The following is a 23,551-nucleotide window of genomic DNA, read 5'->3' as shown; positions in this document are numbered from 1 at the left end:
CTGATTTTGGATGGAAATTTCCCCTTTATATATGTGCACATGCCCCTTAATACACCTTTTGTGAAGCTTGCACCTTTTATTTTCAGGCAGACTAGCGTTGCTGCTTGCTAACAGTGCATCTTGACGCACAATGCAATGCACCATTTTACATTGTAATGCAGTAGGTGTGGGCTACAAACAGAGATGGTCACATCACTATGGCAAAAAAAGTCACATTGCACTAGTGCATCTGATTCAATGTGATTTAACACTACTTGACACAGTCACTGTGTAAGGGCCTTAACTAGTATCCTCTTATTTGGAAACGTAAAGTCCTGAAATGTGATCATGCCATCTGTGAAAACCACCTGCTGTCAGTTCAGGCATGCTTTACACTACTCTTCGGCCAACGTGATTTAAGCAAGATGAAGAAAATTAGCTGTTACTCAATGTTTAAAGACACAACAAGAACTGCAGAAACCCCAGCTTTATTGATCTCTAATGTACAGGGAGGAGTTTTAGACCCTAGAACATAATCACAGGCATGCAGCGTTGAAAAGCAGAGGAGGGGAGAGAGGTTTTTCCACATAGTCGCATCCTAGGGCACTTGCTTATAACAATGTAAAATGGTGTGCTTTATGACACCAAGTAGTATTCTAAGTCTGTGTACAGTAAGAAACATAGAACATAAAAATTGCAGTTAATATGCTGAAGGCATAGTCCAGGTCGTAAACCACAACATATGGGAGTCTAGAATTAATTAGCAACTAAAGACAGTCTATCCTGGCATTAGTTAGCAGGTGTTACTCTCAAGGACCAAAACAAAAAGAATATCTGTATAAAGTATAGTCAAGTCAAAGTCCAACATTAGGAAATGGTTGCTCATGATGTTAATATTTATAGTTTTGAATTGCTTTTATTTCAGACATAAGTTGACAGAAAAATGAAAATGGCACTGCTGTTGTGTTTTGTTTTTTTTTAGTTGTCATTTATAACGGCAGTGCCGTATCTGCCACTTCTGAAGGGATATTTACATGGCTTCCAAGTAGTTGGCTGGAAGCATGCCGGTCTGGCCAGTTCTCTGGACTGTACCATACATCCAGCCTTCGTCTATGGTCTGAACATTCACAATGGTGTCGCCGTCTCTGAAGGAGACTTCATCGCCGTCAGCCGCTCTGTAGTCATACATGGCCTTGAATGTTTTCTGAAAAAGAATTGAAACGATTAAGTTCAGGCCTATTTCTTACATGCATGCCATAGAACTTTGTTTTATCATAACCCAATTAATAATTCATATTATTCACCTCTTCAGGCAAGTATACTTTCCTACCTAGGATACCTCAGCTATGACCACCATCTGTACCACCTCATACACTTCCCTACATTTCCCTTACCTAGTGTCCTATCCCTTAAACCTTTAGGCTGCAAGGTTCAGTCTACACTTGTCCGGTTCCAGATCGGATTCGTATCAAGTGGATCAGTTTTTTTGAAAAACTGATCATTTGACACGGATCTGATCTGGATGTAGGGCGTGTTCTGCGTCTGTACGTATGCGTGGGCTGCTCACCTGTCTCGCCGCCACTGCTCATCCCACCGCTTGTCACCTTCCACAGAAGCATGGCTCTCCATAGGCTGCCAATTCTGCCTAGCAACGGAGAATTTTCATGATTTCTCTGTTGTTGCGGATTTCCCATTGGTCTGTTGCAGCCCCATGGAGAATTCCTTCTGTCGGCCTCCAGGCTCTTCAGAATGGACTGAGCAGCGGTGATGGGAGGCTTGAGTATGACGGTGATGGGATGCAGCGACTGGCTTAGTGAGCGGATAATGTCAGGTCTCATAGGCTTGCATTGGACACAGTTTCCCATCCAGTTTGGGAAAAAGTGTCTAATCCGCACTCTCCGTTACGTTTTCTTTCCGTGCAACACGGATCTATGTGCAATCCCATGGATACTTTTATTAAAACAAGTGTGAACTGGCCCTAAGGGCTTGTTCACACTACAGGAGCTTTTCTAAGCGCTTTGTGATTTTAAAATGGGTCTCAAACTTGCGGCCCTCGATACAATATTTTGTGGCCCTCGTCGGCAAAAGCTTACTTATAGTTCGCTTCAGTGCTCCCAAGTAATCCGCCGCATCCCCCCCCCCCCCCCCCCCCCCGCTAAACGAGGGCTGCAGAGCACCCAAATCGCCCCGGGGGCAATCCGCCGGCATTTCCTGGAAGGGGCAGAGCTTTCAGCTTCAGCTCTGCCCCTCCTGACGTCAATCGCGGTGCATCGTCGCCTCTGCCCGCTCCTCTCTGTGAAGAAAGAGTGAGAGGGGCAGGCAGAGGCGGCAATGCTGCTCAATCAGCGCGGGAGCTGCTGATTGATTGATTTCCTTATGCGGCCCAGCCTCATCCTGACTTTGCCTCCTGCAGCCCCCAGGTAAATTGAGTTTGAGACCCCTGTTTTAAAACCTCCTGCTGTTATCCTATGTTTGTTCTCACTGGAGCGATGTGATTTTGTACAAATTCCCCATAGTGTTGCATTAGCAAGTGCTTTTCAAAATCACTAATGCTTAAAGAGCTCCTGTAGTGTGGCCAAGCCCTAAGGCTTTTTGGTCAGGGCTCTCTTCCCTTTTGTCTCACAATGCTGTGTAATGGGTGTGCATACCTCCCACCCCTGTGCAAAAATATGTAGTTGTATTTGTTCACTGCATCAACTGTAATCCACTCTAGTCTTGTATTAACTGTTGTATTGTTTATTTTGTATTGTTATACCTGTATGCTTATGTACAGAGCCACGGAATAAGATGGTGGTATATAAATCAATAATAATAATATCATTCATAAGCATTCAGATGTAGCAGACTTATTAATCCCCATCTCTCCTGCACAATTATGTGGCAGAGGGCTCAGACTTGGTATGCTATCAGTTGTTAAAGGACCGCTGCAAAAATCTGTGTTGAAAATATGTTTAAACACATACAAATAAGATGTATGCTTCTTTCTGAGTAAAATTAGCATTTCTCCTATGTTGCTGTCACTTACAGTAGGTGCTAGAAATCTGACATTACTGACAGGTTTTGGGCTAGACAATCTCTACATAGGGGATTCTCAGCATGGCCTTTATTCTTTATAAAGACGCTCCCTGAAAAAGTTTTATATATAGATGCTGGCCAGCCTCCTTGCTCACCGTACACTTTTTTGGCAGTTGGACTGTGCAACTGCCATTCACTAAATGCTTTTGAAAATAAAAAAACCCATGAGAACAGCCCCATTAGGAGATGTGCTAGTCCAAAACCTGTTGGTAATGTCAGATTTCTACTACTTACGGTAAGCAACAGCAACATAGAAGAGTAATGTATGGCTCATTTTACTCTGGAAGAAACGTACTTCTTATATGTTTATATATTACATATATCTTACATTAGAAGATTGGTCCTTTAAGGATCTATGGGATGGTGTATCTACTACTTTCCAATGTTATTTGCAAAAACTTTTTATTGTTTTTGTTTTACCAATTGCATTGGCTCCATACACAGTGATCACTGTGAGCCAAACAGATCTTTTTTTTAGAAAAAAAGTCTCTTGTCCTAAACGTTCCTGCTGGTATTCCCCACCAGGGATGCTCTCTGGATGAATTCCGAATGGATTTCATTCGGAATTCATCCTGACAATTAGAGCACCTGAGTGGATGGGTGAGAGAGGGTTAAACTTACCCAGCAGTCGTCCTTTTTTTAATCCATCCCAGGCCGCGTCAAGTCACTACCACGCTTCCTCCTTCAACCCGGAAGGAGGAAGCAGTAGTAGTCACGTGACGCGGCTTGGAACACAGTGTGGGACAGATTAAAGAAGACAACTGCTGGGTAAGTTTAACCTTCCCTCACCCATCCGCTGAGGTGCTCTAATTATCAGGATGAATTCCAAATGAAATCTATTCGGAATTCATCCAGACAGCATCCCTGTTCCCCACCATCAGTAATACCAAGCAGTGCGGCATTTGGCACTTCTCTCCCCTGGCTCCAGACAGCCGTTTCGGTCCTCCAAAGCTCCCCACCTCTCAGGTGAGCTCGTCATCTGTCACATGACTATAGATTGTGATCTCACCATAAAGATAGAGCGCCCCCCAGAGGACAGGAGGAGGAAATGCTGCACTGGTCTTGATCCTGGAGAGGTGAGCTCTGTAGGAGGGCCGTCTGAACTGGGGGAGCTTTCGGGCGTGTGTTTTTTTTTTTTCTTTATTTTAGGGTCTAAAGCAGAAAAAAATTGCCCCGCTTTTAAACCCTAAAATCCAGAAATAATCATAACACCAGGGAAGTTAAGGGGCCAGAGACTGCCAGTACTAAAGTGGTTAAAAACACAACCTAAAAAGCATTATTTGTGATTTGCTCCTTGGAACCAAGAGAACTGCAGTGGTAGATGAGGGGGAGTGGCTAATTACTTTATGTACAATTTCATAAATGCGAAGAGGCCATTGGTGATGTCCCCAACATTTCATCTTGCAAACATTTTTAAAGCCATAAAGTGGATCCATTAGGGAAAGTATATGAATGTCAAAGTAATTTTAAGTGGTAGTCCTTTTTTTTTTTGTTAACAATTACAAATACAAGTGGTAGAAATTTAACCACTTAAGGACCAGTCTTTCTACCCCTTAAGGACCAGAGCCTTTTTCTCCATTCAGACCACTGCAGCTTTCACGGTTTATTGCTCGGTCATACAACCTACCACCTAAATGAATTTTACCTCCTTTTCTTTTCACTAATACAGCTTTCTTTTGGTTCTATTTGATTGCTTCTGCGAGTCTTAGTTTTTATTATATTCATCAAAAAAGACATGAATTTTGTCAAAAAAATGATTTTTTTTTTTACTTTCTGTGCTGACATTTTTCAAATAAAGTAAAATTTCTGTATACATTTTTGTCCAAATTTATTCTGCAACATGTCTTTGATAAAAAAAAAAATCCATTCAGTGTATATTTATTGGTTTGGGTAAAAGTTATAGCGTTTACAAACTATGGTGCCAAAAGTGAATTTTCCCATTTTGAAGCATCTCTGACTTTTCTGAACACCTGTCATGTTTCATGAGGTGCTAAAATTCCAGGATAGTATAAATACCCCCCAAATGACTCCATTTTGGAAAGAAGACATCCCAAAGTATTCACTGAGAGGCATGGTGAGTTCATAGAAGATTTTATTTTTTGTCACAAGTTAGCGGAAAATGACACTTAGTGACAAAAAAAAAAAAAGTTTCCATTTCTTCTAACTTGCGACAAAAAAAAAAATGAAATCTGCCACGAACTCACTATGCTCCTCTCTGAATACCTTGAAGTGTCTACTTTCCAAAATTGGGTCATTTGTGGGGTGTGTTTACTGTCCTGGCATTTTGGGGGGTGCTAAATTGTAAGCACCCCTGTAAAGCCTAAAGGTGCTCATTGGACTTTGGGCCCCTTAGCGCACTTAGGGTGCAAAAAAGTGCCACACATGTGGTACCGCTGTACTCAGGAGAAGTAGTATAATGTGTTTTGTGGTGTATTTTTACACATACCCATGCTGTGTGGGAGAAATATCTCTGTAAATTACAATTTTTTGATTTTATTTTTTTTTTTTTTACACACAATTGTCCATTTACAGAGAGATTTCTCCCACCCAGCATGGGTATGTGTAAAAATACACCCCAAAACACATTATACTACTACTTCTGAGTACTGCGATACCACATGTGACACTTTTTTGAAACCTAGGTGCGCTAAGGGGCCTAACGTCCTATTCACGGGTCATTTTGAGGCATTTGGATTCTAGACTACTCCTCACTGTTTAGGGCCCCTAAAATGCCAGGGCAGTATAGGAACCCCACAAGTGACCCCATTTTAGATAGACACCCTAAGGTATTCTGTTAGGTGTATGGTGAGTTCATAGAAGATTTTATTTTTTTTTGTCACAAGTTAATGAAAAATGACACTTTGTGAAAAAACAATAAAAATCAATTTCCGCTAACTTTTGACAAAAAATAAAATCTTCTATGAACTCATCATACACCTCACAGAATACCTTGGGGTGTCTTTTTTTCTAAAAAGGGGTCACTTGTGGGGTTCCTATACTGCCCTGGCATTTTACGGGCCCAAAACCGTGAGTAGTCTGGAAACCAAATGTCTCAAAATGACTGTTCAGGGGTATAAGCATCTGCAAATTTTGATGACAGGTGGTCTATGAGTGGGCGAATTTTGTGGAACCGGTCATAAGCAGGGTGGCCTTTTAGATGACAGGTTGTATTGGGCCTGATCTGATGGATAGAAGTGCTAGGGGGGTGACAGGAGGTGATTGATTGGTGTCTCAGGGGGTGGTTAGAGGGGAAAATAGATGCAATCAATGTACTGGGGAGGTGATCGGAAGGGGGTCTGAGGGGGATCTGAGGGTTTGGCCAAGTAATCAGGAGCCCACATGGGGCAAATTAGGGCCTGATCTGATGGGTAGGTGTGCTAGGGGGTGACAGGAGGTGATTGATGGGTGTCTCAAGGTGTGATTAGTGGGGGGGAATAGATGCAAGCAATGCACTGGCGAGGTGATCAGGGCTGGGGTCTGAGGGCGTTCTGAGGGTGTGGGCAGGTGATTGGGTGCCCTAGGGGCAGATAGGGGTCTAATTTGATGGGTAGCAGTGACAGGGGGTAATTGATGGGTAATTATTGGGTGTTTAGAGGAGAGAACAGATGTAAACAATGCACTTGGGAGGTGATCTGACGTCGGGTCTGCACTCGATCTGATGGTGTGGGTGATCAGATTGCCCGCAAGGGGCAGGTTAGGGGCTGATTGATGGGTGGCAGTGACAGGGGGTGATTGACAAGTGATCAGTGGGTTATTACAGGGAAGAACAGATGTAAATAATGCACTGGCGAATTGATAAGGGGGGGGTCTGAGGGCAATCTGAGCATGTGGGCGGGTGACTGGGTGCCCGCAAGGGGCAGATTAGGGTCTGATCTGATGGGTAACAGTGAGAGGGGGGGATTGATGGGTAATTAGTGGGTGTTTAGAGGAGAGAACAGATGTAAACAATGCACTTGGGAGGTGATCTGACGTCGGGTCTGCAGGTGATCTGATGGTGTGGGTGAATGATCAGATTGCCTGTTAGGTGCTGATTGATGGGTGGCAGTGACAGGGGGTGATTGACAGGTGATCAAGGGGGATAGATGCATACAGTACACAGGGGGGGGGGGGTGATTAGGAGTCCCCAGGGGGGCAGTTTAGGGATAAAAAAAAAAATAGCGTTGACAGGGAGTGATTGATGGGTGATTAGGGGGGTGATTGGGTGCAAACAGTGGTCTGGGGGGTGCTGTGGGCGATCAGGGGGCGGGGGGGCAGATCAGTGTGTTTGGGTGCAGACTAGGGTGGCTGCAGCCTGCCCTGGTGGTCCCTCGGACACTGGGACCACCAGGGCAGGAGGCAGCCTGTATAATACGCTTTGTATACATTACAAAGTGTATTATACACTTTGTAGCGTCGATCGTGGGGTTTACAACCCGCCGGCGCTTCCGAACGGCCGGCGGCTTGTCGTCGCGGGTGGGCGGAGCCAGTTGCCGGGGAAAGCGCGCGTCACCAGTGACGCGATCCCTCCCCCGGCATGCCGAAAGGACGCAACGCTGATGGGCGTATTGCGGTCCTTTCGGCGTTCGCTTTGCCGCCGCCCATCGGCTGTGGGCGGTCGGCAAGGGGTTAAAGATGATTAAGATTGTAAAATGAAAAATTTTTATGTAAAGCTCTTTTAAAGCTTTACTACAGTTGGTGGGTGATGGGCAGAAACGTACCCACTCGCCGTAAAATTATTCCTCTTTTGAAACTGCACCCTCCTCAGCAAAACTGCTGTGGAGTTTTGTTTTTTTTTCCTAAAATGTTCTGAAGCTCTGTGGCCACACCACGTGTCACCTCAGCCTGCCAGGGGGCTGCCAAGCTGGGGGTGAGCTGTGGCAATGACCACAGAGCTTCAGAATACTTCAGATAAAAATGGTCATGGCTTTCTTGCCGTGTGTGTGTGTGTGTGTGTGTGTGTGTGTGTGTGTGTGTGTGTGTGTGTGTGTGTGTGTGTGTGTGTGTGTGTGTGTGTGTGTGGGGGGGGGGGGGGGGCGACAAATGATTTACAGACGAGCAGGTGAGTTTCTGCCCCTGTCGCCCCCCAATCATAGTAGAGCTGTAAAAGAGCTTTACATGGAATTATTTTTGTTTTACAATCTTCAATCAGACGTTTTGAAGCAGTGTTGGTACTATGATTTTATTTCTGTATTTTAGACCCCTTTCTTTGTTTGACTTAAAGCAGACCTGAACTCAGAATGTCCTCTCTGCTCTAAAAGATACACAACAGCATAATAACCTTTAAACAAAGAACATTTCTCTGTTACAGCTGATACAAATCCTAAAATAAATCTGCAGTTTCTACTTCCTGGCTCATGGAAGCAGACATATTGTTTACAGCCTGTGCTTTCAAATGGGCTTATCTGCCATAGGCAGTCATGTGACACAGGGAAAGGATCAAATTACAACTAATGATTAGACACAAATGAGGGGGAATTAAACAGGCTAAACTTGCTACATACATACAGGGTACATTTCTCTATGTTTTTCTTTTGTCCAGAGCAAGAGTTCAGGCCCACTTTAAGAATAGCCCGTGTAGCACTAATCATTTTTTTTTTTAATTAACCAATTAAGCCTTTTGGACGTAGCTGCTATGTCCCAAAGGCTGCTGCTGCATGCTCCCGCGACCGATCGCGCGCCCGCATGCTCCCGTGCCTCTGCTCATTAGCCCACAGATCAGTGGAACACAGTTGCCATTCATTGATCTAAGTCCCCGTTAGAAAGACCAACAGCTTCTGAGAAGCTGCAATCTTTCTGAAGAGAAAAAATATTCACGTCCTACCTTCATTTCCTGTAAGTGTGATCACTTGCTTACAGGATGAAAACACACATTTTTTCTTAATATTCCTGTTAAAATGCATTTAGAAAAAAAAATAATTCTTAGAAAAATGTACCACCCAAAGAAAGCCTAATTGTTGGTGGAAAAAAAAAAACAAGATATAGATCATTTAATTGTGATAAGTAGTGATAAATTTATTGGCGAATGAATGGGAGGTGAAAATTGCTCCGGATGCATAAGGTGAAAAAACACTGAAGGCTGAAGTGGTTAAACAAAATAATGGAGTTTTTTAACGGTCCATCTTAAATACTTACTCCAGTAGTGGATGGGTGTGATGGGACAGATGAAGCAGTTGTTTGTTGGGTGGCCACAGAAGAAGACCTCTGTTGTGGAAGCTCGGTAGTTTTTGCTTGCTTGTAGCCTGTAGTATAAAAAAAAAATATATGTAAGAAGATGGAAAATCTGAGCTTTTGCTGTAAGCCTTAGTTCGCGGCTAGAAGCAGTTATTCAGGTGTCAGTTGCTACAGAGCTTGCGTGATGGCTTGGTATAATTCATGTGCAATGTGTTCTTACCTTGATAAAACAGTATTTGTGAACTTTCCTTGTGGCCTATAAGTATTTTGGAACAACAATAGTGATAAATAAGTGCTTTATCTAATGCCTCTCCAGCTATGAACTAGAACTGATCAGTAATTGTAATTATACCTGTTACAGTGGAAGTGGTAAACAGACCTCCGTTGCTGTAGTAGGAATGGTGTTGGTCCACTGCTTCGGAGAGTTCAGATTTCTCATCTCCAGCACTCAGGCTCAAGGCGCTGGCGGAACGGGAGTGCTCACGGCTTCGGCGGGCTTGTACTATAGAAAATACAAATCTGTTTAATTATGGTGATCATGTGAGGCACTGAGCTTACCCCCGGTACTTCGCTACAGCATGTCACGGTCTATTGTAATTTTAACAAGAATGGAGTTATAACTGCATCTTGGATACATAGAAGTACACATTTCTCCATAAAGTCGTCCTTATAACTGCTGCTGCTGAGACTTAAGCTGACTACTCACCACCCGAAGGAGCAAGATGGATCTAGAGACGTCCCCCTCACAAAGAGCATTCCACGATCCATCTTCCGGCCGGCGGGTACATAGGACATCACACGACGGGCATGAACAGGAAGTCAATTGATCGTTGTACTTTGCTTGGAGTCATCAGGGATCTTAACCTCCTGAGCGTTATGCCGCTCAGGAGATTTTGCAGCCTAGAGTCCCCCAGTATAATTTTAACTGATCCCAAGCCTGTAGAAGCTTCAGCTAGCAGTAGGCTAGCTAGTACAAGTGGCGGTCATCCCCCCGATTGCTGATGATCCCCTGGTCGCCCGCTAATACATTACCCAGCCTGGATCCAGCGATCGCGCAGCCTCCCTGCACATCTCCAGTCCTCTCTATGGGGAGGATTGCACATGATGGTGACGTCATGCACAGACCCGATCCTCCCCATAGAGAGGACTGGAGATGTGCAGGGAGGCTGCGCAATCGCTGGATCCAGGCTGGGTAATGTATTAGCGGGCGATTGGGGAGATCATCAGCAATTGGGCAGGCTGGCAGCTACTTGTAGCCTGCTCGCTATCTGCACACTACACTGAGCCTTTGTGGATTACCTTAACCTGCCTGGTGTTCTATTAAGATCGCCAGGGAGGCTGCGGGAGGGTTTTTTTTTAATAAAAAAAAAACTATTTCATGCAGCCAACTGAAAGTTGGCTGAATGAAAGCCCACTAGAGGGCGCTCCGGAGGCGATCTTCTGATAGCCTCCGGCGGCAAAAAATAACACGCAATGAGCGGCCTTCCGTGTTTCGCTTACCTCGTCGCCATGGCGACGAGCGGAGTGATGTCATGGACGTCAGCCTCCGATCCAGCCCTTAGCGCTGGCCGGAACTTTTTGTTCCGGCTACGCTGGGCTCAGGCGGCTGGGGGGACCCTCTTTCGCCGCTGCATGCGGCATGCTGCTTTCTATTTCAGCCAAATCGGCCCAGCAGGGCCTGAGCGGCAGGCTCCGGCGGTACTGGACGAGCTGAGCTCGTCCAGACCGCCCAGCAGGTTAAAAGCACCAGTAGGTGAGACCTATGCTGCCTGTGTAACCTACTGCCTGATTACTGAGGGAATTGCCTGTCATCTTTGACTTGCTTGTGCATGGCTGCAATGCTACAGTATCATCCAGGCTGCACCAAAATGGGGACAGAGGAGCACAGTATCAGTGCTGTACCTGCATTAACTGCTGAGACCTATGCTTCCTGTGCAAGCTGGTGCATGATTTATCCAGCATACTGAGCACTGTGCATTTTGATCTAGCTTATGCTGCGTACACACTTGCGATAACGATCGTTCGTAAACACCAATTAACGATCGCTCGTCCGACAATTGCATAAAGTTCTTTCCGTCGCGATCAGAAGCGATCGTTAAGTAGAGCGAGGAAAGTGCAATCATTGCACGAGCGAATTTTCCAACAAGTTGGATCCTATCGCGCGATCATCGCTGTTAAAGAAAGGTGTGTACAGCAATCGTGCGAGAACGATCGTTACAGAATGTAGTGCGCAACTGCGCATATAGCTGGAACCTACGTATTTCCGGTGTATTGTGTTTGGTAACGATCGTTCTGTGAGAATATTGAAAAAAAAAAAAAAAAACCATCAATCTTGCTAGTAATCCAAATGTTTTGTAAACATTAATTATGTCATATCCGTGTGCGCATGCAACCATTCTTCACTGATCGTTCGTTTCTGCAATAACAATCGCTGCTCTACATTATCAGTTGCCTAATTTGCATTTACTGCTCTGCTCGTCCAACTATCGTTTGTCGCGGAACTATCGTTCCTAACGAACGATCGTTATCGCAGGTGTGTACGTACCATTAGACGCGGTCTGTGCTCACTTGCTGAAGCTTTGAAAATAAAATTGACTCCCAATTATTGATTGAATATACAGTACTATAAGTATACTTTATGTGCCTGAGTATGCCAATGGTTGATATAGTGTACTATTTTACCCAGCCCCGTGGAGTTTAATATAAAGGGTTTCTACTGTAAAGCATTAATGTAGACAATCTGTAACAAGAGAAAGTATTGTGAATTACGACACTGTGATATGGGAAGCTACACACCGGACAGCATGTGCAGACTCCTTGATTGTATGTTGTCCTCAGCTGGGTCATAGTCAAAGACGGATCCAGGATTTGTACGCCAGACTCTAAGATCTGCAATGAAAATCAGAAAAGTATTGATGGGTTTGTATATACTGTACCTGCATGTAGTTTTGTCATAACTAAATTCAATAGTCTGTTAGCAGGGCCGTATCTATTAAGAGGCACCCGTGGGCCGGTGCCATGGGCGGGTCCTCGGGGGGGACGGGTGGCCACTGGTTCAAATAATAATACTTTTTTTTTATTTTTTTTTCCCCTTATGACATTTTTTTTTCTATCATTTACATTTTTTTTTTGGGGGGGGGGGGGCGCCGCTGCAGCAGCCAGCAGTTACAGTTCTTACTGTTTGCAAGCGCTCCCCCCCTGCCGCCACCATCCACAATGGTTTCCTCTGATCACGTTCTCTGTGCGCTCTGACTGACTCTCATCGCACAGTGATGAGCCAGCCAGAGCAGGTGGAGCCACTTGCACGTACAGGGAGGGGGCGTGGCTTGACATTGAGTCTGAGACAGCAGGGCAGGCTATGAAATACATTGGCTTCCGATGCTCCGCCCCCCCAGCCGACTAGCCGAGCCCGGGTAAAGTGACTCCTCCTCAGCTCCATTTTACATCACGCAGGAGGAGGACAGCAACACATGAGATGGTCGGGTCGGGAGTCACTCGATCGGGAGCCATGTGAAGCAGCTGCTGCAGCCCAGCCCCCAGCTACCCAGCCCAGCCAGCCAGCCAGCTAGGCAGACAGGTCACCCTCGCCCAGCCCAGGGTCACAGGCAGCAGGCCCCAGCCGCCCAGGCAGCACAGCAGGCCACCACCAGCTACCCCAGCCCAGGGTCACTCGCAGGCCCCAGCTGCCCAGGCAGCACAGCAGGCCACCACCAGACCAGGCGGTGGCATGCAGAGTTTCCCTCGCGCACCGGACTAGGTAAGATATTTGTTGTAGTCAAGTTCCTGGACAAATCTGCTGACATTATTGCACGTATTTCTGAATTTGCTGACATTATTGCTTGTATTTCTGATCAAATCTGCTGACATTATTGCTCAAATCTGCTGACATTATTGCTCGTATTTCTCATCAAATCTGCTGACATTATTGCTCGTATTTCTCATCAAATCTGCTGTCATTATTGCTCGTATTTCTCATCAAATCTGCTGTCATTATTGCTCGTATTTCTCATCAAATCTGCTGTCATTATTGCTCGTATTTATCATCAAATCTGCTGTCATTATTGCTCGTATTTCTCATCAAATCTGCTGTCATTATTGCTCGTATTTCTCATCAAATCTGCTGTCGTCATTGCACGTATTTCTGATCAAATCTGCTGACGTTATTGCACGTATTTCTGATCAAATCTGCTGACGTTACTGCACGTATTTCTGATCAAATCTGCTGACGTTATTGCACGTATTTCTGATCAAATCTGCTGACGTTATTGCTCGTATTTCTGATCAAATCTGCTGATGTTATTGCTCGTATTTCTGATCAAATCTGCTGACGTTATTGCACGTATTTCTGATCAAATCTGCTGACGTTATTGCTCGTATTTCTGATCAAATCTGCTGACGTTATTGCTCGTATTTCTGATCAAATCTGCTGACGTTATTGCTCGTATTTCTGATCAAATCTGCTGACATTATTGCACGTATTTCTGATCAAATCTGCTGACGTTATTGCACGTATTTCTGATCAAATCTGCTGACGTTATTGCTCGTATTTCTGATCAAATCTGCTGACGTTATTGCACGTATTTCTGATCAAATCTGCTGACGTTATTGCTCGTATTTCTGATCAAATCTGCTGACATTATTGCACGTATTTCTGATCAAATCTGCTGACGTTATTGCACGTATTTCTGATCAAATCTGCTGACGTTATTGCTCGTATTTCTGATCAAATCTGCTGACATTATTGCACGTATTTCTGATCAAATCTGCTGACATGATTGGGCAGATATGCCGACATGATTACATGTATTTTCTGGTCAAATCTGCCACGATTGAATATATTTTCTGGGCAAATCTGCTCACATTACGTGTATTTTCTTGAGAAAACCTGCACAATTATGTGAATTTTCTGGGGAAAGGGTCACCAACACTTGGGCCCACTGTCTTTGCGTTGCACTTTTAAAGGGAACCCAAGGTGAGAATAATATTTTAAGCAATACCAGTTGCCTGGCTGCCGTGCTGATCCTCTGCCTCTAATTCTTTCAACCACAGACCCTGAACAAGCATGCAGCAGGTCGGGGGTTTCTGACAATATTGTCCGAACTGACAAGATTAGCTCCATGCTTGTTTCTGGCGTAATTCAGTTCACTACTGCAGCCAAATAGATCAGCAGGGCTGCCAGGCAACTAGTATTGTTTAAAGGGTCACTTAAGCCAAATAAAAAAAATGAGTTTTACTCACCTGGAGCTTCTACCAGCCCCCTGAAGCTGTCCGGTGCCCACGTAGACTCGCTCTGATGCTCCTGGCCCTGCCGGCAGCCACTTAAGGTTTCGGCGACAGGAGCAGACAGGCCGGGAACGCGAGTGATTCTTCGCATTCCTGGACGTAATAGCGCCTTCTATGCTGTTATATGATATATGCTATATCAGCATAGAGGGCGCTATTACGGCCAGGAACGCGAAGAATCACTCGCGTTCCCGGCCTTTCGGCTCCTGTCGCCAGAACCGGAAGCAGGGCCAGGAGCATCGGAGCGAGTCTACGTGGGCACCGGACAGCTTCAGGGGGCTGGTAGAGGCCCCAGGTGAGTAAAACTATTTTTTATTTGGCTTAAGTGTCCCTTTAAAAGGAAATAAATATGGCAGCCTCCATATCACTCTCACCTCGGGTTCACTTTAAATTAGTTAGCTTTACCCTCATCCGGGCATGGCCATGCCCATTTTTGCCGCAGTGCGGTTATAGCCACAAAAATTGGTCCAGCACCTGCATAGCACCCCTACCAAAAAACCCTGGAGCCACCACTGACTGTACTTATACTAATTATTTATATAGCGCCAACATATTACGCAGTGCTGTACAGAGTATGTATTGTCTTGTCACTAACTGTCCCACAGTGGGGCTCACAATCTAATCCCTACCATAGTCATGTGCATGTAAGTATCGTAGTCTAGGGCCAATTTTTAGGGGAAGCCAATTAACTTATCTGTATTGTATGTTGTTGGGATGTGGGAGGAAACCAGAGTGTCTTAAGGAAACCCACACAGACACAGGGAGAACATACAAACTCCTTGCAGATGTTGACCTGGATGGGATTTGAACCTGGAACCCAGCGCTGCAAGGCGAGAACGCTAACCACTACGCCACCATGCTGCCATACTACTATACTGTATTGTACTGCCATCTTCAGCAGTACTTCACAGTGTATGTAGTCATGTCACTGACTATCCTCTGAGGAGCTTACATAGTCTTGCCATAGTCTAATGTCCTACCATATTATTTGTATTTGTATAGCACTGGCATCTTCTGCAGCACTTTGCAGAGAACAGCCATGTTCCTGACTTTTCTCAGGGGAGCTCAGAATCTAATACCTACCACTATTTTGTGGGAGAGAACACTGGCTAATGTGTGGGGGTTTTTTTTGGGGGGGGGGGGACTTTTCCTACTTGCTTTTTTACGGTCACTTTACTCATACCTGGGGAGAAAACATGGCCCCACCGACTTTGGGCTGCACTCTTACTAGGAAATTTTAATTGACCACACCCACTGTGTTATGGACACGCCCACTGCATTCTGTGGCCACGCCCATTCTTCGCCGCGGCGCGCGATCCTCCTTAGTGCGGGGGGGGGGGGCGTCGTAGGTTTGGGGTGCCTAGGGGAGCCCAAACCCTAAATACAGCCCTGTCTGTTAGTTTATGCAAATCTGGTCGTTCCATCAGTGAATGGATGTCCAAATATACTCAGTATGTTTTTCCACATCGTTGGTAATTTTTTTTTTTTTTTGGACAGCACCCTTTGGATGTGTTTCGGAAAGTTACTTGATCTAGTCTATATACAGTATACCGATTACTAACTCAACAAAATCAATGTAAAGCAGCTTAGATTGACACCAACTCCAATAAAAAAATATTTCTTTAATAAAAAAAGTATAAAATTGGTTAAAAAACAAGCACAGCAAAAAAATAAACACGATGGAAATGCACCTATAGCAGGCTGTTTCAGGCTTCATTCCCATGTCAAGCTGCCAAACATCTAAATTTCCCACCCATATTTTCTACTTCCTTATATATGACTTCATTAGAGATTTTAGCTAATCAGATCACCTCAGTTTAAAAAGCAGACCTGATGGGAAACCTAAATTACACTAATGTGTGACGTGTATTTCAGATGAAAAGTAGTGATGAACTTTGGCCTATTCTGATAAATCCAAAGTGGTAAGTGTGTCACCTAATTGACATGTTCTGTGTACTTTTCTGGCAGATACACTATAGGCTTGATTCACAAAGCGGTGCTAACAGTTAGCACCCTGGTGAAAAGCCCCTTATCACGCCTAAACTCAGTTTAGGCGTGATAAGTTTAGGCGTGATAAGTTTAGGCACCAACTGGGTTAGCACCGCAGTGCACAGCTGATCAAAAGTTTTGCGCTAGCAAAGTCTGGTGCACTTCGCATAGAGTTTAATGGCGCTGCTTTGCGCATGGGACTTTGCGCGCGATCTAAACTTATCTAAACTTATCACTCCTAAACTTATCACACCTAAACTTATCATGCTTAAGCTTATCACGCCTAAACTGGCTTTTCACCAGCGTGGTGCAATGGTTATCACGCCTAAAGTCTTTTACTGGGTTAGCACCGCTTTGTAAATCGAGCCCAATGTCTCTATGAACATCAGTGATGGATTTGCTCTGAAATGGTCAATGATACTATGAGTAACAGGGAGGCAAGATTATTTACTTATTTATTCTGTTATTGTGTTCTACCTTGCTCCAATTTTATAATTAAGTTTGGTCATTGAGAATAATTCCATGTTAATGCAAAACTATGTGCTACTTTAATGCAAATTTATGCATCTGGCAATGGACCAATTAAATACTGCTGTAGCTGTAATTTGATTGGTCAGTTTTCAAGCTGCTTGAACTTGCAATAAATTAGCATCACATTTGCCACTGAGAATTATAAAAAAAAATCTCATTGACTATGCCTATTTTTACTGTATGTTGTGCAAAAATTTGATTGAAGTCCTCCATTATAGCCATAGTTTATATGTTATCTTGTTTTAGGAGGTAAAAAGTAAAATAAATGTAAAATCAAGACATTTCACTTCCCAAAAATGGTAAACGTGCACAGGCTTTATTGGTACTCTGCCAACTAAACTTCGTACATTAAGTACCTACCTGTGACATCCTGATCCTGTTCACTTCTTTTGCGTTCAATTTCCACAACCTTCCTCTGGATCCCTCTGTAGTTGATGTCACTAAAGTCGATGGTGTTTCTTTTCACTCTCTCTGTTATTGGGTCAGTGACTACCGGAGTGAAGCTTCCCTTTTGTTTTTCAAAATCTTCATGATATCTCACCTAAGAGTAGAGAAACAACGTATAAATAATGAGGATTGTGTTGTCTTTAATGTGGATCCACGGACTTTCCCCCCCAAAAAAACAATATACCAAGAGCCCATTATGGTGTAGTATGCCGGGAAGATATTGTGCGTAAAAGTTAAAATTATAGGTAGGTACTCACAAACAAGCGTAGCAAGACTAGCAACCACAGTATAATCACCAGTGAGGAAAGCCCATCCTCACTCGGGTTCTTTTATCTTTGGGTCAGGTGGGTCTCCAACCCACCAAAAAAAGTTAAAGAACTTAAAATGAACTACTACCCAATGTAGGCGTCCGAGAGAATTCGCTGCCGGGAGACTTGGGTGCAGGATACAGCCGGTATGGCTTATCCTGCTCCTGCACAAGTTCCCAGTGGCGTTAAATACTATTCCCCCTCTAGGTCCACGTGGATAGTGGGGAATAATGTAATTTGACTTCCAGCTAATGCTAGAAGGCGAATTACAGTGTTTTAAAAGTAACTTTAGCTCTGCCTTCTGACGGCACCAAAGTTACTGACCGCTATAGCCATAATTCCTATTACGGTCTATGGTGGCGCCAGCTGCGCCCAAGTCTCCAGCGCTGCATGTGCAGTGTTCGCAATGTAGATGGCCCCCATTGGCTTAGACTGAGGAAAAGGAGGCTTCCAAGATTTTAAGGGTATTGGCTCAATATAACAACAGTTAAAATAATGCTTACCTCTAAAAAACAAAACAAAAGTTTGCGTTCTTAAAACAGAAAGAATTTGCGATAATTCAGGTTGTAGTGAGCTTGAGAGGTAAAAAAAAAAAGGTACAAAATCTATATGAAGTAAGTGGTATTTATTGAAAATTCGGATACTTGAAAGATGATGCTTTTTGTGGCTCTTTGTCTGCTTTTTAGATAAAAAAAAAAAGTGTGTAGCGTATCGCAATCAATCAAGCATGGAGTGCCTTTAGGAGCAGCTCCCACTTATCGCCCCTTACCTCATACAGGTTTTGTCCTTTAGAGTTACAGAGTACCCAGCCAACTCATGGTGAACCAGAACTCCAAGGAATGTGTAAGGGGCTACAATGGACCAAAAAGCTCTCTGTATATTTAACAAGGTAACACATCATTGCAATCCAGCAGATCGGGGGGCGTGGCTAGCTTACAGGGACAACAAATGAGGATTTCCATATTCAGCAGTGATGCGTCGTGGGAGATATCTCAGAGCTCAGTCCAACCTGAATAATCACAAATAACTTCTGTTTTAAGAAGGCAACATTTGTTTTCAATAGCATTGTAGTAGGAGGGCTTTTTTGTCCTTTGTAGCCCGTTACACACTGCTAGGAGTTCTGGTTCACCATGACCTTGCTGGGTAAGTTGTACCTCTGGGTGTTTTAAGTCCTACCCCATAGAGCCACATTAATCCATGCCATGCACTGATGAGAATCAACCAATCTGAAACAGCCTGTATGCATGTTGGATTATTGTGGCTCTGTATATGTAACAAGCTGACACATCACTGCATCCCAGCGGATCTGGAGGTGTGTTTAGCTTCCATAGACAACAATGGATGATTGCATATTTCAGCAGTGATGCACTGGGAGACATCTCAGAACTCTCTCCAACCTGAATAATCACAAATAAATTCTGTTTTAAGAAGGTAAACTTTTGTTTTCCTTTTTTAGAGGTAAGCTTTTTTTTATTCATTATTTTAACTGAATTATGTCAGCCAAGTATTTAACCATTGTGAAGTTACAGGCAGAGGAAAAAAAGAAAGCTGTCTGTCTTGCCCTAGCCTAATATTTGTCTGTGTTACATCTCTACCAATTTAATAAACAGCCAATTACTGCCGTTCTTCTTTAAAAAAATTAGAGCACTAACACCTTCTAAATTAAACCCACGCCATAGTGCAAGTTGCTGTTTCTTGTTTTTCTCTCTTTTAAAGGATACTAGATTAGAAATAAAAAGAAAAACAAAATAGTAAAAAGAAAAAAAATACGTTTTCTCCACTTAGTTTAGTTAAACTTTTTTTTTTTTCATTTTAACTAGGGATGATCAATAAGATGCAAATTCTTCCGAGTTGATGCAAATTTTTATGCAAATGTATGCAGTTTGAAAATGTAACAATCAATTTAAACCCAGGTTTAAATTGATTGGTCCAATTAGAATTTGCATTTCTGTGATCATCCCTAATTTTAACCATATTTATGAAAACAGCTGTCTTTCCATTGCTGACATAAGCTGTGACAGTGGAAGAATGAAGTACCATAAATACTGTTAAATAGAGAAAAGATAATCTATTGAAACATATATATATATATATATATATATATAACTAGAAACATTGCAAATTAGAAAATTATTACTGATAAAGTATACCAAGGATTCATTATTATAACATATAAGAGAGAGCTTATTCTCGATTGTGTACTTTTTTTTTCTGTTACATCAGTTATAAAACAAAGTTAAAGATATACTGGGGGAAGAGGTCATTTAGAAATGTAATTTGTTTTATCTTTAGAAGTTGCTAAACAGAGTACATATTTTCCAAAAAGTGGTGAAAATGCCTTCTCTCGCCTTTATAGATGCAGTCCCAAATGTACACTAAGTAAGGTTCTTTACTCCATACACTGGTCAAGTGGATGTATACATGATACAGTTGTAGTTACTGAGACAGAAAACAGAGATGCATTATTACCGATGAGATATGGCGTTGAGTTTCCCGAACACGTCTCATTTCAGGTGTGTCCATCACGTAGGCAGCTCTACCTTGTATCTGCTTCCGGAAACTGTCAGAATACAGAACCTGAGGGCAAGGAAAGCACCAATTAGTAAGCTGTACCAATCCCATTTTCTGCCCAGGCGTTGGGAGGGTTACTACAAGCAGTAGTAGGAAAACTAGCAACAAACTATAAGTAAATGGAACACACGCCAGTGGGGTCAGGACACTGATGTATCTATTTTACTTACCGTTAGAAGAATAAAGATTTTGAAAAGAGTTACAACATTTTACATAAAAATGTTAAAGGTAAGAAGTTAATAATCAAAATAAACTCTAAAATGTAAATTGTTACAAGGTTTTTTTTTTATATAGATATATATATATATCTATTGCATCCCAAAATAGTGTTACTACAAGCTTATATTAGTTTTTGGGGGAATTCAGCATTAAAGTTCTGTCATAGCTGAAACTGATGTCTGATATTTTCTCCTAATCTCAGATATATAATCTATGCAGAATACAATCTGAAAATTAAACTAAAAGCCCCAAAACATGAATATCAACCCTTTCCAGTCCTATTTCCCAATCATCCACATTATCGTTATTACAGGGCGTTACGTGGTGCTAATCTGAAGATGATGACGCTGTGCTGAATTTTATCTGACTACAGCACCAGCTAGCACCAGACTGTTTTTTTATGCTAGACTATGCTTGGCATTGGACCTATAGAGAAAAAGGCCAATGTTGGACATAGTCCGACAAAGAACTAGAAAGAGTTATAATTATTTAAGCTCTGGATACTGAGGAAGGAGGTTAGAATCTTTGTCCCATTCAAGTGATCTTCCCTTTCTCACCAGGAAATGGTTAAATCTCTCACGCGGACTAAGAAAGCAACAAACAAACTAATAGCATAATGGAAAGTTTGGATTTTATCAAGTTTTTATTCCGGCCCCTCATAGTCTTTCACTAGGATACCAAGGTTGATACATTGTATTAAAATCAAACTCCACTATTTTTTATTTATTTATTTTTTAATTGAGGAAGGGATGATTTGGGGGATGGAGGCCCTCTTTTGTGTTAAATAGTGAGCCAGGGGTGGGATACAAATTATTGTAGATAGGTTCTAAATCTGTGGAGATCCAAGGGGCAGGAAGTGAGGAAACCAGTCTCAGTGAGGACACAGTAGTTTAAAAAAAAAAAAAAAAAAAACCATTTTCACAGTAGAAATGAGCAAATAAAAAATCCTTGCATTTAAATTTCCATTTTCCTGGAAAGGAATAGAAATTTACCATATCAGAGCCAGCAGCTGATGGTTAAATTCTCTCCCTTGGTCAATGGTGATTTGAAGATTAGAAGAATATTTTTCTTACCACTGGCTATAAACTTTCAAATATGATTCAAAACAAAAAATATATTTTGCTTAGGAGTCTAATCTATATTTACTAATCCTTCCTGTCCCTTCAACTAAACTAACAATATATCTCTCCAAATCCCCTCCATACTCACCATAGGTGTCTTCAGGTTTCTGGGTCAAAAGACTACACCCTCCGTGTTTGCCGCAATAACCTTCTTAGCCATTGTCGGTTTCATTGCACTTACCTTACACCGGTTCATCCCACACACCCCTTTACCATATCCCAGATATCTCATGCCGATCCAGCATCACTGTGTCCCATGGTCATATGCTTTAGCTACAACCTAACCAGGGGTGTGTTGCTTGAGCAATACCTTTCCGTCTAGCACAAGCATCTTTTATACTGTATGTAAATGGTATGGATTCAGAAACTACATATGTTTTATGTGCATTAATGCTTGAGGATTTCAGTAAAAAAATTCATCAGAATTCCTAAAACCCGTAAAATAAACTAACTTGTCACAAAAAAGATGAGGGAGTAATGGTTATCTTAGTTTTCCATGTACGTTTGGGGTTATTTCTACTATTGTTATTTTTTTTATTTAGGAGGCACAAATATATTATGTAGAAATTGTAATTATATTAACATAGGCATACACTGCAGGGCTTGTACTGAAATATATTAATGGTATTATGTTTTAATAGTCCTTGGTTGGATTACAAAAAATACCGAGCTAATATTTTCTTGGTTGCGTTTAACACGCTCCATCTCAGGAGTTACAGTCGATGGTGTTGCTTTCCCCAGATTTTCTTTATATGACACCTACAGTACACACAGAAGCATTCCTGTATCACTATACATATATGGAGAATACATTGATAATGTTAGAGTTTTAGATTTATAGATAACTGCATACAGGAGGAGATTGTAAGAAATAAAAATGTTAAGCTTGAAGCAAAGACAAAGCTGACAGCTAGAAAGGTGAATATCAAAGGATCATTAATTTAATCTTCAAAAATAATATTAATCCCTTCCAAATTTTGTATTAGATTACCTAGGGCCATTTAAACTCATTTGAATTTGTGAGCGTTTTTGCAAAATTGCATTTGTCGCCTATTCTCTCTAATGCAATGGCATTGCATCGTTTCAGCTTTTTTTCTGCGTCTGGTGTTTCGCAATTTTTCTGTGCTTTAAGTCTAGTGCACACCGCAATTGCGATTTGCAATTGCGATTTTGTAAAGCGATTTTTGAATGAATGAATGAGCCTTTTTCCACATTCATTCAAGCTGAATCACTCTAAAAAATGCTACATGCAGCATGTTTTAGATTTTTTTTAAAAATGACAACGCTGCTGTGTGAACACTCTCTTAGGATTACATTAGCAAAGCGATTTTCAAAGAGCTGGCGATTTCTATAGCGCTCAGAAGTGCTCTAGGTGTGCACCAGCCCTTAAAAATCGCATGGCAGGTCTGCTTTTTTTTTTTGTTTGTGTGATCATTTTTCTTTGAACAATCACAAAAAAATTGTGTTTTGCGTAAAAAAATCACATGCAATTTTGAAGTTAATTAGATACATTTTCTTGTAAATTAACTTCATTGGTATGCTCATTCTGAAAATTTGTATACAAGCATGTACAAATGTTCATTCAAAAAATACCCGAAAAAATCACAAAGGCACGTAAAGAATTTAGGGCAGAATTCGTATTAATAAGTGTAAACAGCTCCTTAGACCAACCAATTCTTCTGAGCCAGATTAAGCCAACATCTGTTTTTAACTTTTTAATGACATATAGAAATCTCAGGAAAACATTTAGAAAAAGGTCAGGATTTGTGGGATCAAATGTGTTCAAGCAAAATGGAATTCAGGAAAAATAAAATGGGATTCAGGAATAGGGTTACTGGTGTTAGGATCTCAACGTGGAGTTCTACACTGCAGTAATTT

The 23,551-nt window shown here is 42.4% G+C and overlaps 1 protein-coding gene across 16 annotated transcripts in view; it reads right to left on the bottom strand.

The window, feature by feature from the left end:
- Positions 1 to 451: 451 nt before the first annotated feature.
- NEB (nebulin) overlaps positions 452 to 23,551 on the bottom strand; it is a 321,375-nt gene continuing 298,275 nt past the window's right edge. For 12 of the 16 annotated variants that reach the window (XM_068245793.1, XM_068245797.1, XM_068245803.1 and 9 more), the window contains 8 exons: positions 22,340 to 22,432; positions 20,232 to 20,339; positions 17,368 to 17,548; positions 12,001 to 12,093; positions 9,557 to 9,706; positions 9,425 to 9,460; positions 9,166 to 9,272; positions 452 to 1,183 (listed from right to left, as the gene is read on the bottom strand). In XM_068245793.1, the coding sequence (XP_068101894.1) occupies positions 1,010 to 1,183; positions 9,166 to 9,272; positions 9,425 to 9,460; positions 9,557 to 9,706; positions 12,001 to 12,093; positions 17,368 to 17,548; positions 20,232 to 20,339; positions 22,340 to 22,432 (942 nt within the window). In that variant the 3' untranslated portion in view covers positions 452 to 1,009. The remainder of the gene's footprint in view (positions 1,184 to 9,165; positions 9,273 to 9,424; positions 9,461 to 9,556; positions 9,707 to 12,000; positions 12,094 to 17,367; positions 17,549 to 20,231; positions 20,340 to 22,339; positions 22,433 to 23,551) is intronic. The other 4 variants (XM_068245805.1, XM_068245806.1, XM_068245807.1 and 1 more) reach the window with 1 other exon arrangement.

Source organism: Hyperolius riggenbachi, chromosome 7 (assembly GCF_040937935.1).
Source record: "Hyperolius riggenbachi isolate aHypRig1 chromosome 7, aHypRig1.pri, whole genome shotgun sequence".
Taxonomy (NCBI): domain Eukaryota; kingdom Metazoa; phylum Chordata; class Amphibia; order Anura; family Hyperoliidae; genus Hyperolius; species Hyperolius riggenbachi.
This window is presented reverse-complemented; position numbering and strand designations above follow the sequence as displayed.